The sequence below is a fragment of the Schistocerca americana genome, chromosome 8 (genome assembly GCF_021461395.2).
Source record: "Schistocerca americana isolate TAMUIC-IGC-003095 chromosome 8, iqSchAmer2.1, whole genome shotgun sequence".
Lineage (NCBI taxonomy): Eukaryota > Metazoa > Arthropoda > Insecta > Orthoptera > Acrididae > Schistocerca > Schistocerca americana.
In genome coordinates, this window is record NC_060126.1 from 287,389,233 (window position 1) to 287,404,139 (window position 14,907).

The window sequence follows — 14,907 nt, forward strand, 5'->3', positions numbered from 1 at the left end:
GCGGAGCTCACGCTAATACCTAGTAACCAATGTATCTCATCCACGGTGATTCTGCAATTGTCCAAGACTAAAGCATTCACTTCTGCAACCATTTTCGGTGTTATGAAACGATGAGCCTGTCCAAAATAAGCATCTTCTTCCAATGACTTGTGGCCTTCACGGAATCACTTGCACCATTCCACAACATTCAAATGACTCAGACTGTACTCACCATACACATCCTTCATCCATCGGTACATTTCATGGCCTCCAACTCCCTTTGCCACCAAAAATCGAATCACTCCTCATTCTTCCTGCTTACTCACTTGCATGTTCGGTAGTGGACAATAACTTGTGTGACCACCTTCTCTTCGGCATAAAATGACATTGGCACTATGCAACATCAAACGGTGCATACACGTCAGTCTCTCTACCAGTAGATGGTGCCATGATACCCACAGATACATGGTGCCACCTTAGGTGTAAGCCAAAGGTAGACGCACTGACCAGGTTTCATTTGAATGAACCTCATATATTACTCACTACCAACAGGTTTTCAGGTGGTTGTAGCACGGAAACAGTATGTTTTTGGACATGGGTTCCTATTCAAAATATTATTCACTCATTCCTCTCAATAAGACCTAGAAGCTTGTAACAGGAATTTCCGAGCACCCTGTAGAAATTAGAGTCAGTGGCATTGAGAAACAGCTAATACCGCTAAAATGAAACAAGGCTCTGAGGCCTAGTGAAATCCCTGTCAGATTCTTCAATGAGATAGTCACCATTTTAACTACACTACTGGCCATTAAAATTGCTACACCACAAAGATGATGTGCTACAGATGCGAAATTTAACTGACAGGAAGAAGATGCTGTGATATGCAAATGATTAGCTTTTCAGAGCATTCACACAAGGTTGGCGCCGGTGGCAACACCTTCAATGTGCTGACATGAGGAAAGTTTCCAACTGATTTCTCATACACAAACAGCAGTTGACTGGTGTTGCCTGGTGAAACCTTGTTGTGATGCCTCATGTAGGAGGAGAAATGAGTACCATCACATTTCCAACTTTGATAAAGATCGGATTGTAGCCTATCACAATTGTGGTTTATCATATCGCGACATTGCTGCTCGCAGTGGTCGAGATCCAATGACTGTTAGCAGGATATGGAATCGGTGGGTTCAGGAGGGTAATATGGAATGCCGTGCTTGATCCCAACGGCCTCGTATCACTAGCAGTCGAGATGACAGGCATCTTATCCGCATGGCTGTAACGGATCGTGCAGCCACGTCTCGATCCCTGAGTCAACAGATGGGGACGTTTTCAAGACAACAACCATCTGCACCAACAGGTCGACGACGTTTGCAGCAGCATGGACTATCAGCTCGGAGACCATGGCTGCGGTTACCCTTGACGCTGCATCACAGACAGGAGAGCCTGCGATGGTGTACTCAACGACGAACCTGGGTGCACGAATGGCAAAACGTCATTTTTTCGGATGAATCCAAGTTCTGTTTACAGCATCATGATGGTTGCATCCGTGTTTGGCGACATAACGGCAAAGACACACTGGAAGCGTGTATTCGTCATCGCCATACTGTCGTATCACCGGGTGTGATGGTATGGGGTGCCATTGGTTACACGTCTCAGTCACCTCTTGTTCGCATTGACGGCACTTTAAACAGTGGACATTACATTTCAGATGTGTTACGACCCGTGGCTCTACCCTTCATTCGATCCCTGTGAAACCCTACATTTCAGCAGGATAATGCACGACCGCATGTTGCAGGTCCTGTACGGGCCTTTCTAGATACAGAAAATATTCGACTGCTACCCTGGCCAGCTCATTCTCCAGATCTCTCACCAGTTGAAAACGTCTGGTCAATGGTGGCCGAGCAACTGGCTCGTCACAATACGCCAGTCACTACTCTTGATGAACTGTGGTGTTGTGTTGAAGCTGCATGGACAGCTGTACCTGTACACGCTATCCAAGCTCTGCCTGACTCAATGCCCAGGTGTATCAAGGCCGTTATTACGGCCAGAGGTGGTTGTTCTGGGTACTGATTTCTCAGGATCTATGCACCAAAATTGCGTGAAAATGTAATCACATGTCAGTTCTAGTATAATATATTTGTCCAATGAATACCTGTTTATCATCTGCATTTCTTCCTGGTGTAGCAATTTTAATGGCCAGTAGTGTATAATATGTCCCTTGAACAAAAAACTGTGTCCAATGGTTGTAAGAATGCCCAAGTTGAAGGTGTCTACAAGAAGGGTAGGAGAAGTTATCCACAAAACTGCTGCCTAATATCATTAACATCTATCTAACTGTTGTGAAATCTTACAAGGGAACCTCCCCATCGCACCCCCCTCAGATTTAGTTATAAGTTGGCACAGTGGATAGACCTTGAAAAACTGAACACAGATCAATCGAGAAAACAAGAAGAAGTTGTGTGGAACTATGAAAAAAATAAGCAAAATATAGAAACTGAGTAGTCCATGTGCAGGATAGGCAACATAAAGGGTAGTGTCAGTACAGGAGCGCCGTGGTCCCGTGGTTAGCGTGAGCAGCTGCGGAACGAGAGGTCTTGGTTCAAGTCTTACCTCTATTGAAAAATTTTCTTTCTTTATTATCGCAAAGTTTATGATCTGTCCGTTCATTCATTGACGTCTCTGTTCACTGTAATAAGTTTAGTGTCTGTGTTTTGCGACCGCACCTCAAAACCGTGCGATGTTTAGGTGTAGGGTCCGCATACTACGGCGCAGTTACCTCGCATCGAATGGACGGACGGACAGATAATAACTGTCTGAAAGTAAAAAATTAAACTTTTCACTTGAGGGAAGACTTGAACTAAGGACCTCTAGTTCCACAGGTGCTCATGCTAGCCACGGGACCACGGCGCTCCTGTGCTGACACTACCCTTCATGTTGCCTATCTTGCACATGGACTACCCAGTTTGTAAATTTTGCTTATTTTTTTCATAGTTCCATACAACTTCTTCTTGTTTTCTCGATTGATCTGTGTTCAGTTTTTCAAGGCCTATCCACTGTGCCAACTTATAACTAAATTTGAAGGGGATGCAATGGGGAGGTTTCCTTGTTAGAACATATTCTGAGTTGAAGCACAATGAGGCAAGCCCAAACAGAACAACATTATCTATGGCAACCAGCATGGATTCCAAAACCATCAGTCATACAAAACCACACTCAGGCGTTTCTCACATGGCATCCTGAAAGCCATTAATCAATGCAATTAGGAGGATTCTGTATTTCTTGACATCCAAACAGCAGCTGACATAGTACCAGACCAAGGTTTATTATTGAGAGTACAATTACATGAAGTATCAAATGAAAGTAGTGACTGTACTGGATTTTATGGTAGAGAGGACACAACATGTTATCTTGGATGAAGTATCACTGCTAAAAATAGAAGGAACTTCAGTCATTTACCAGGGAAATTCATTGAGACCCTGTTGTTCATATTGTATATTAATGACTTGGAAGAAAATATTAATAATAACTTCCCACAAAATTGTACTTATAAAGTTTCAGGGACCAGTAGTACTTAAAGAATCTAGGAACATGTTGTTCTGCATGTATCAATCCCATGGAGACCACAAAGAGAAGACTGAACTAATTACAGCAATAATAAGGCATTTAAACATTCAAATATGAATGGAATGAGGTGAAACTCTAATAATTGATACAATGGAAATTACCTTCTCCTGTGCACTTCAAAGTGATTTGCAGAATATGTATCTAGATGTAGGTTAAGTTTGAGATCAATTCAGTCACTTGAATATATTACTGTTAAATGTAAGCGACTATTGAATTTGCATTTGAGAAAAGAAGAAGAAATGAAAGGAACTCTTTCCAGAAATATACTTTTGAGCAATTAATTTACAAATATATTCTACTAATCTACAGTACTAACAAAGTAATGGTGACAGTGTGGGATGGGACAGAATTCATAAAATACTGGATAGGTTGAGAAAATGTGGCCATGAAACTGCAGCTTACAGTTCACAGAGTTTTGTTAGAGGACAGTCCATTCCTGTCCATATTGAGAGAGCATCCCAGATGCATCCAGTAATGTTGAAGTCAAGAGGCCTTATGGACTGTGCATGTAATCTCACATCTGCACATTACTTAAACCTTTCTTGATACAATTTTGAAGTGATAGGATGTGGTTAAGTACACAGTTTCCCAATGGAGAACTGTTCAAAATCAAGAACATGGACATGATATTCCTACAGGCCCCTGTATTATTCACTTGAAAGAAACAAAGGTAGTCATACAGTGTACCTATTCAATGTCTGCAATAATTTGCCAAATGAATACATCATCACAGGGCAGAACTGTAGTCTGTCGGTAAGAGTGACATGCTCAACAAAAATGTTCCCACAGATTACAAGAAGGGAAGCCTCATAGCATTACTTTTAAATTACCATATTTATTTTTACTGTCTACTGTTTTGCTACACCACCTTAAACCTATAAATTTCCTAATTGCCCTCATTCATTTAGATTTTGTTTTAACTATTGTTGAAATGTTCCTGTTCTTATTGTGATCTCGAAGGAAGTATTCATGGCCACAGTCCACATGCTTCAGGTGGACTGCAAAGTTTGCTATACAATGTAATTAGATCATCATAGGTGAAAGCAACATTGTTTGGCAGACACCATGTGCTTTTCACAATCCTGTAGTTTGCTAATAGCTGCGAAATGATGCTTACCAGACTTTCTTAGTCTCCTGGGTAACATTAAGTAATTACAACTCCTACTCCACAGATATGAGCACTGTTGCACTCTCATTATTACTCCAGAAACATCTACAGCCATTGGACCAAAATATACTGTAGCTATGGTTCAATTGACTTTTGCCTCTATAGTGAGTGTTCTCATTGATTTTTCTGCCTATTATACAACTATTAATCACTAATGTTCAGAAAAGTTCCAACAATATTATATGAAAATAAAGCTAATCAGCCTAAATAGGCAACAAAGAGAGTATTTCAGTTAGATGTCGTCTGGCCATGTCTTCCATAAATCCATTAGATGCCATTGTTCATCTCGTTAACACAGAAATTACATGCCACTATGATTCTGTCTTTTGTGTTGTCCTTAAACGAAACTTTCTCCTACCAGGGTTACAAATGGCAAGCTATTTCTTCTCTAATCTGCTTTGGAATTTCTGTGCATATACCTCCTACACTTCTTTTATTGCTTCTTCTGAGTATGATAAAGCTATGTACCGGATCAAACCTAGAATCTGTATATGTGGAATCTTCTCTCTCAGTCTGTTTGCCAACTTTATAATCATTTCTCACGTTTTGCAACCTTGACTTGCCATTATGTTATCTGCTCAGATTTTCTCTGTTCTGTACTTTCTTCAAAGCTTCTGCTTCTGAAGAAAGTGTAAAGGTTTAAAATTTAGAAATATAATTTTTACCTCTGAAATTATGATAGCTTTGGTATCACCTCAAAGTGCTTAACCTTAAGAGACCAAGCCTCTGGATTCAATACAAGGCCATTCTACTTCCTTATTTCTATCTTTTTACATTGTTAACCATCCATGAAATGTACTAGGATACGTGAAAACTGTATATAAATATTTAATATTCAGAAATTGTCTCTGGGTTTATTATACTAGATATATAAACACTGTTAAACGTATCACATTATAAAGAAAGACTATTTACCTAACACTCCTTTTGTCCTCTGGAAATATATCAGCGATGTAACTGTTGGAACCTGCCAGTACTGAAATAAAGCCGCCACTCAAACCAAGAGGAATGGATGCAGGAAGGAAGTACTCTGGTGCCAAGTCTTTCTTCATTGACAATGCACCATAAATGATGTATGTAATACTATAGCCTGAAAAACAGTAATTAAGTTGCAGCATGCTTCTGTGAATATGCATACAGATAGCAAAGAATGGCATAGATCTCTTACAAAACAGTTATTATCACACTTAAAAGTTTCAATGTTTGTATTATGTTTTCAAAAATTATTCTTTCATATCTTTACAGTCACGTATTTAACCTGCAGTGTGTAAAATAGCAATTACTGCAGACAGACTCCTTTAAAAGTAGGGAATGAAAAGCTGTGCCTGGTTTTTGGATTGGGATAATTTGGCAGAGAGAGTAAGTTGCAAGTTTGTTAGTTGCCAGAATAAGTGCCACTGAAATATTAAAAAGAGCTTAATGTGTAACAAATTTGATGTATATCATGATCAAGTGTGTACTGCGTGTTTTATTATAAAAAAAAGTTTCTGAAAGAAAAAACACTGTGGTGCAAAATTGAAATTGTATATGGAACAAGCACATCATTGTACAAACCGTGAGAGCAGAGATCTCAACTTTGCTACTGCAGGACATGTGCTGTAAAGGGTATAATGTGGATATTCTGTAAAACTATGTATCATTTTACATGAGTAAATGTACATCTGAGATGGAAACAACGGTGTTGCAAGAGTTGTAATGTATATGGCCCTGGGCAAAACAATAATGAAAGACTGCAAAGACGAAATCATTTCCATGCTGTTAGAAGATATTAATGCTTTAAAATATAAATATGACAATCTCAAGTAACAAAACAGTGAATATGATAATAAAAGAAACAGTGAATTGTTATTAGCTACTAATACTATGCCTTGGAGCAACAAATGTTATGGCACATGTAAAAAATGCAGGAAAACCATTAAAAGTGGTATTGTATGTGTGAAGTGTGAGTCAAAATTTCACTTTCAATGTGCAAAGATAGACTCCTTGATGAAAGGAAATGAGAACTTTACAAAAACATCAAAGTGCAATATATGTACTGATATAATAAATAGGCCAGCAAATATTCCTATAACAAACAAATTTGAAGTGCTTAGTGTCAATAATGACAATGATTCTTTTGCAGGACACACTGAACATTACCAAATACCAAGTGTTTCAATAACTATTCTCAGGAAGACTACCATTTCCAAACATCAACATGAAGATATAAAAATTTCACGTCGTGCTGTTCCTGTTCCTGAAAACATCTGCAAACATGGTTCAGATTGTAACTGCCTGAGAAAGCTTGTAATTTTTGCTGACAGCCACGGATGAGGGATTGCCTCTTGAGCAAATGAAGTAGTGGAAACTGTGAAGGCAACAGGCTTTGTCAAGCCTGGGGCATTGCTGTCTCAAGTATCAAAGTACGTTCATTCGGAGCATTATGTTGTAATGTTTGGTGGCTCAAACGATGTATACCAGAATGAAACTTCAATAGCCTACCAAGAACTAAAGAAGTACTTTAGTTATCTGGCCAGACAAATGTTATATATGTCAACATTATACACTGATATGATTTACTGCCCTGGTCATGTGTGAACAAAGAGATCAGCACTGCAAATGAACAGCTCTCAAACACATACAGTCAGTTTGCAAATGTGAATGTTCTAGACATCAGCAGCATTGGTCAAAGATCACATGTGGCCTTCATTTGAACGGCCTTGTGTAAAAGTTCGTAACTCAATAAACAGTCGAAACAATCACATGTAATTCTCTCATGTCAGATGCAAGAAAAGTTACACACACACACACACACACACACACACACACACACACACACACACACAAATCTTGTATCTCCCACTACAAAAAGAGGAATAGTGATTGTTTGCCACTGTAGTCTGTTTCTATAGTAGTTAACACTTAAAGAAAGCCATTTTTAGATTAGAGGATAGGGAGGTTACAGAGTAAATGCTGTACCCTTTAATAATAGTTTAGCTCATGTCGAATCTAACATTATGAAATCTGTAAGAAGTACAACAGAATACCTGAATAGCCTAAAGATATTTCATCAAAATACAAGAGACCTTTTAAATAAAGAAGAGGAACTACTGCTTTCTCTTCAAGAAACAGCTGACACTGATGAAGCTATTGCTGATGTGTTCTGCCTAATTGAACAAGAACTGGAAGATATAGAAATCAGTCAAATACAATTAAGTAGTTGTAGAATTGTTTCTCACTACTGCTAGACCAACTTAAGGAAAGGTGGCATGGCAATTTATATGCACCATACTCTTAGATCACAAACCACAGATGTAGCTCAGTAACATATCGAACATTTTGAATGCTGCGCTGTCAAATTAGAACTGGAAACTCAGTTCCTCATAATAATTTCAATTTACGGGGCATATGTGGGAAACATTAAAATGTTCCTCTTGCAGCTAGAATTAGTTCTCACAAAACTTTATAGGAATAACAGTCAGATTATAGTACATGGCAATTTTAACATTCATTTTCTTTCAAATAACAACAGCCATAAACAACTGAAATCATTCTCAACTCTCAACCTACTCCTGATGGTTTCATTCCCAACAAAATTACACGGCTACAGCAAGAGCTTGATAGATAATCTGTTACTAGATCCCACAAATTACAATGATGTAAAAACAAGAGCCATATCTGATCACAATGCTCAATTAACAACCTTAAAACTGGCCAGTAGGAAAACAAAAAATGATCACACCCAGGTTAAACATATTAGAACAATAAATATGGAATCTACTAGCTTGTTTAGAAACAGTTTACATCATCAACAGTGGGAGGAAGTGTACCAGGCAGTTACAATAAATGAGAAATTCAGTTAATTCCTGGACTTACTTCTCCAACATTTTGATACCTGCTTTCAGCAAAGACAGGTTAAAATGAAATCAATCTGTCGTGGGAGGAAAGAGTGAAAATAGCTGGCGTCAAAATATCAAAAAGAGAGACTGGTATATAGAACAAAGGGGTAGTACAAACCTAGCAGTGAAACTACATTACAAAAAATACTGTAAAATTCTAACATGTGTATTCAGAAAGGCCAAACAAGTGCATTAAGCAGAAAAAAATCAGCAAGTCAAACAATAAAGTAAAAACTATATGGAACACCATAAAAAGTGAGTCAAACAGGAACATAAGTCTGAAGAAGCAGGGTCTCCACACGGATAATCAAAAAGTTGCAGAATATGACATTAAAAACTTTTTTCTCACTGTAGTTGAAAGAACAAGGACCCTCACAGAAGTCACAGAGCTAATAAATCACATGCAAATCACACCAAATACAGCACTTTATTTCAAAAGCAAAACTACTAAACAAATTGAAAAAATTGTAAAATTACTTAAAAGTCTGGATCTTTTGGATATGATGGAATATCAAATAGGATTCTAAAATCATGTGCAGGCTTAATCAGTCACATATTTTGCTATTTGTGTAACCAGTCAATGAAAACTGGGACACTTCCAGACAAACTGAAACATGCAATAGTGATGTCCATCCACAAAAGTGGCCAATTAATGGCCTATCTCATTGCTGCCAGCGTTGTCAAAGATGTCTGAGAGAGCAGTTTATGATATGATTTATGACCATATGACACAAAATGGCTTACTGGCATCTACACAGTTTGGCTTTTGTTAGGGATTCTCCAGAGAGAGAGAGAGAGAGAGAGAGAGAGAGAGAGAGAGAGAGAGAGAGAGAGCTATATTTAGTCTATCAGATGAATCTCTAGGTGACTTAAATCTCTTAAATCTCAGAAGATATCCAGTGGGGATATTCTGTGACTTTGCTAAAGCTTTTGACTGTGTAGATCATAATACATTGTTAAATAAGCTTCCACACTATGGCATCAAAGGCAAACCTTTAACATGGCTAGAGTGTTAACTACACAAAAGGAAGCAAAGACTTATCTTAATAGAGACAGGTTTAATAGTTAACTCAGACTGTGGAAATGTAAAATACAGGGTCCCCCAGGGCTCGATCCTTGGGCCACCAATTTTCCTGATCAACATTAGTGATCTACCAGTTACAATTAATGACAGAGAAAAAATAGTCACATTTGCAGATGATACGAGTATTCTGATCAAGAGTCCCTACTCCACAATGCAGAATACCACCTTGACAGTCACTAACCAAGTACACAAATGGTTCACAGCAAATAGCCTAAGCGTAAATTTTTCAAAAACTAATATTATACAGTTTCAGACACTAAATAAAAAACTCCAAGTTCCTGAAATGGAGATCAACAGCCAAAAAATCTATAAAACCTTACATACAAAATTCCTAGACATCCAAACAGACAGCCAGCTAAGATGAACAGAGAAAATTGATTGGCTGGTCAAAAAACCTAACACAGCATGTTTTGCCCCTGAGAGCTGTTTCTGACCTTGTTAACACAGAAATATTGCTTTTCTCATATTTTACATATTTTCATTCTATACTCTCCTATGGCATTATCTTCTGGGGAAATGCTACAGGCGTTGAAAGAGTCTTCAAATCTCAAAAACAAGCAGTGAGGTTGATGTGTAGGGTCTCTAACAGAACATTCTGCAGAGATCTCTTTAAGACTCTCAAGCTATTTACTGTTACAAATCTGCATATACATTTTAAAAAAAGGTCTCTGTCTTCAGGTCATGAGTGGCCTACGCGGACCATCCGACCACCGTGGCATCCTCAGAGGAGGGTGTGGATAGGAGGAGCGTGAGGGTCAGCACACAACTCTCCCGGTCGTTATGATGGTATTCTTGACCGAAGCCACTACTATTCAGTCGAGTAGCTCCTCAATTGGCATCACGAGGCTGAGTGCACCCCAAGAAATGGAAAAATATATCTAAAAACAAAGATGATGTAACTTACCAAACGAAAGCATTTTAAGAGAGAGGGTAAGGAGTCATTCCAATCCCGGGAGTGGAAAGACTTACCTTAGGGGGAAAGGACAGGTAAACACTCACGCACACACACTCATATCCATCCGCACATATACAGACACAGGCAGACAAATGTAAATGCAAAGAGGTTGGGCAGAGATGTCAGTCAAGGCGGAAGTACAGAGGCAAAGATGTTGTAGAATGACAGGTGAGGTACGAGCAGCAGCAACTTGAAATTAGTGGGGGTTGAGGCCTGGTGGGTAACGGCAAGAGAGAATATATTGAAGGGCAAGTTCCCATCTCCAGAGTTCTGATAGGTTGGTGTCAGTGGAAAGTATTCAGATGACCCAGACGGTGTAACACTGTGCCAAGATGTGCTGGCCGTGCACCAAGGCATGTTTAGCCACAGGGTGATCCTCATTACCAACAAACACTGTCTGCCTGTGTCTGTTCATGCAAATGGATAGTTTGTTGCTGGTCATTCCCACATAGAAGGCTTCACTTCCTCATCCCCTCATACCCAGAACTTCCCACAGAAGAACCCCAAAAGTGCCCCACTTGTGACAGGATACTTTCCAGGACTGGATCAGACTCTGAATGTGGCTCTCCAGCAGGGACATGACTTCTTCAAATCCTGCCCTGAAATGAGATCCATCCTTCATGAAATCCTCCCCACTCCACCAAGAGTGTCTTTCCGCCATCCACCTAACCTTCGTAACCTCTTGGTTCATCCCTATGAAATCCCCAAACCACCTTCCCGACCCTCTGGCTCCTACCCTTGTAACTGCCCCCGGTGTAAGACCTGTCCCATGCACCCTCCCACCACCACCTACTCCAGTCCTGTAGGTGTACAGGATCAAAGGCACAGCCACGTGTGAAAGCACCCACATGATTTACCAACTGACATGCCTACACTGTGAAGGCTTCTATGTGGGAATGATCAGCAACAAACTGTCCATTCGCATGAGCGGACACAGGCAGACAGTGTTTGTTGGTAATGAGGATCACCCTGTGGCTAAACATGCCTTGGTGCACGGCCAGCACATCTTGGCACAGTGTTACACCGTCTGGGTCATCTGAATACTTTCCACTGACACCAACATGTGTACTACCATTTATTATACTCTATTAACTATTCACCTGAACTTACTTGTGTGATGAAGATAAAAATTTTTTGTTTTAGTTTAAATCATAATGACAAAATGTAAATTTCATTATTTATATGTGACACTGGAATAAAAATGTGTACTTCCATTCATTCTGCTATTTTAAACATTAATTTGGACTTATACGAGTAAAATGCAGGTTTTAATATTGTCCACAGTCAATTGTTCATAGAAAATAAGTATTTGCATGATATATAAAATGCTCACATAATTTTGTATTATTTCACTTAACATGTCTATGTTACTACTACACCCTTTGTCCAATATGTAACCAACAGGACCAAATAAAAAATCAAATCAAATAAATTGGAGCAGTAAGTTCCTTCCTTAGGGAGAAAACAATGATAGATTGAAGTAGGGTGGAAAGGATGGGTAATCACTCAGACCCCGGGATGGGAGAGATCCACCTGTTGCAAAAGTGAGGAAAGACAGAGTTCACTTGGATTTGAGCTCACTGAACAATATTTTTATGTAAACATTCCTGATCACTTTTTAAAACTACATTATTGCCATTTTATCTAAGGAAGGGTACCCAACTGTTGTTGCACACATTTTGAATCTATATAGTGTGTTGAATAACCAATATTGAAATATCAAACAATGGAAACTCCAGTTTAGAATACCGATGATTATGAAAAGAATAGATCACCACTCACTGAAAAGATGACACACTGAGTTGCAGACATGTACAACAAAAAGTTTGTTACATGCTATCAGCCAAAGCCTTCTTCAAAAATGAAAGGAACACATACACATGTTCACACAAACAGGCACACCTAACACACACACATGACTGCCATTTTTGGTCACTCAGCAGTTGGGCTAGAGTAGCCAGAGATGGTGGTCATGTGTGCCTGAAGTGTGCCTGCTTGTGTGAATGTGTGTGTGTTTTCCTTTCTTTTTTGAAGAAGACTTTGCCTGAAAGCTTAGTGAGTAACAGTCTTTTTGTTGTGCCTTTTTGCAACTAAAAGTGTCATCTTTACAGTGAGTAGCAATCTATCCTTTTCATAACTTCAGTATCGAAATGTGAATATGATGCAAATTAGAGCTGCTATGGGCAAGAAATGTAGGAGCTGTCAAATGTAGACTATGAGTACACTTAGAGACAGGAAGCCTCATGCAGATTGGTCCAGATGTGGCTGAATACTGTAGGTGGATGAGCAATTGCATTCAGTAATGGAAATTTGTACTTTAAAAGATATTGTTCAGATTTGTAGCATTCATGTACAATTCCATGTTGTTTTTGCATTCCAGTGAACTGATCACATACCTCATTACTTATTCTTTCTTGTAGCACCTTCCTGTTGCTGTCATGTTATTTCAGCATCTTTTTGACATTTTGCAAAACTGTCTTGCTTTTTATTTGTCTTTCTTTTGACATTACAGTAGCGAATTTGACACAAGGGGACATGTCTAGGGCTACTCCAGAAAAGCATCACTGTGGAGGATCATTACCTCTTGGCTGCTTCGTCCAGATTCTGTAGGTATTCGCCGTATAACCTTCAGCAGATTCTTTTGTATTCTTCTTTGGTGGTGATGGACAATATGAGGAACCACAGCTATTGTCACTGACATGTTATGTTGAACCATTTTCTGATGTCAGCCCATTTTCTAGCTATATCTCTGGATCATCCTCAAAATCACTCTTAGTATCATCTTCATTGGTGACTTTTTTTACCTTCCATAAGGGTTCTATGTTCTTCAACAACAATATCTTCATCAAATAGCCTTTTTTCAAATATACAAAGGGCATTCAAAAAGTTTTGCACAATCACGTCTAATTTTTTGCAGGAGGAGAATGAAACTTTTTGTGGACATACTTGGAACATTTAGCTATAAGTTGGTGTATAAAAGTATTTTCTTTTATTTACAAGTGAGCCATAATGGACCATGAAGTAGATGTCAGGTTGCAACCACGTTGGTGATGGAATTCCTCTTCAAGATCGGTGATGACTCTGCCACATTAATTCACAGGAAATTTCTCCCTGTTTATGGGGAGGACACAGTGGATTGCAGCAGTATCCAGTGATGGTTGCAGAGGTTTAAAGAAGGTGATTTATCTCTAGTGGACAATCCACCATGCGGTAGACCATCGACGGCAGTGAGTGATGTGAATAAGGAGACCATTGATCAAATCATCCAAAATGACAGATGTGTGATGACATGACAGCTTGCTGGAATGACTCGTTTGTCATTGGGTAGTGTGGTATCACTGGTACAGTCACTAGGATAAAGAAAAATCTGTGCATGTTGGGTGCCTAGTTTATTGACAAGAGAAATGAAAACAATGAGGAAGAATGTGTGCGAGGTTCTCATGAAGACCTTTACTGAAGAGTGGAAACAGTGCTTTAACAGAGTCATTACCCAGCATGAAACATGGCTGTTTTTGTCTGAACCTGAGAACAAAACCCAATCCATGGAGTGGAGTCATCTAGGTTCCCCTCAGAAAAAGAAACCAAGACTGTCATGAACAGCAGGCTGGAAGGTGATGGCCTCCTTCTTCTGGGGTCAGTGTGGTGTCATTTTCATTGAGTTTTTGGAACCTGGCTCCACAATTAACCAGGATTGTTACTGTTTGTGAATGCACAAGCTGTGATGTGCCATCAAGGCCCACAGACCACAGCTTCAGACTACACAATGACAATGCCAAACCCCATACAGCCCTTATGATGCAGGAAAAAATCAGGAAAATGGCTTGGAAAATTATTCCTTATCCTCCCTACAGTCTGGACTTGGCTCCATTTGATTTTTACCTCTATGGTCATCTAAAGGCTCACCTGCACAGTAAAACATTTGATAGTGAGAAGGACTTTATTTCCTGTGTCAAGCGATGGTGTAAAAGTCAATCCCCAGAATTTTACCAAAGTGCGTTTACGTCATGGAAAGAACGTTGGGCCTGTGGGAGTGACAAGTCGATAGTCGACAAGACACTGAGAGATTCTCTTTATAAGCGGGGTTCTTTGGAGGACACGACGAGTGTTCATTTTCCCGCGTTAACGTATGTATGAAGTGTGTTTGTGCGGTACAATAAAGGTGGTCGTTCACAGTATAAATTCCACACAAGTGTTTTCCTTTATGTAGTGAAATTACCCGTACAGG

At 39.3% G+C, this 14,907-nt stretch overlaps 1 protein-coding gene across 2 annotated transcripts in view; it reads right to left on the reverse strand.

The window, feature by feature from the left end:
- The window catches only part of LOC124544677 (proton-coupled folate transporter-like), a 165,486-nt gene that overhangs the window by 103,606 nt on the left and 46,973 nt on the right, over positions 1-14,907 (reverse strand). For both annotated transcript variants that reach the window (XM_047123302.1, XM_047123301.1), the window contains one exon: positions 5,681-5,855. In XM_047123302.1, the coding sequence (XP_046979258.1) occupies positions 5,681-5,855 (175 nt within the window). The remainder of the gene's footprint in view (positions 1-5,680; positions 5,856-14,907) is intronic.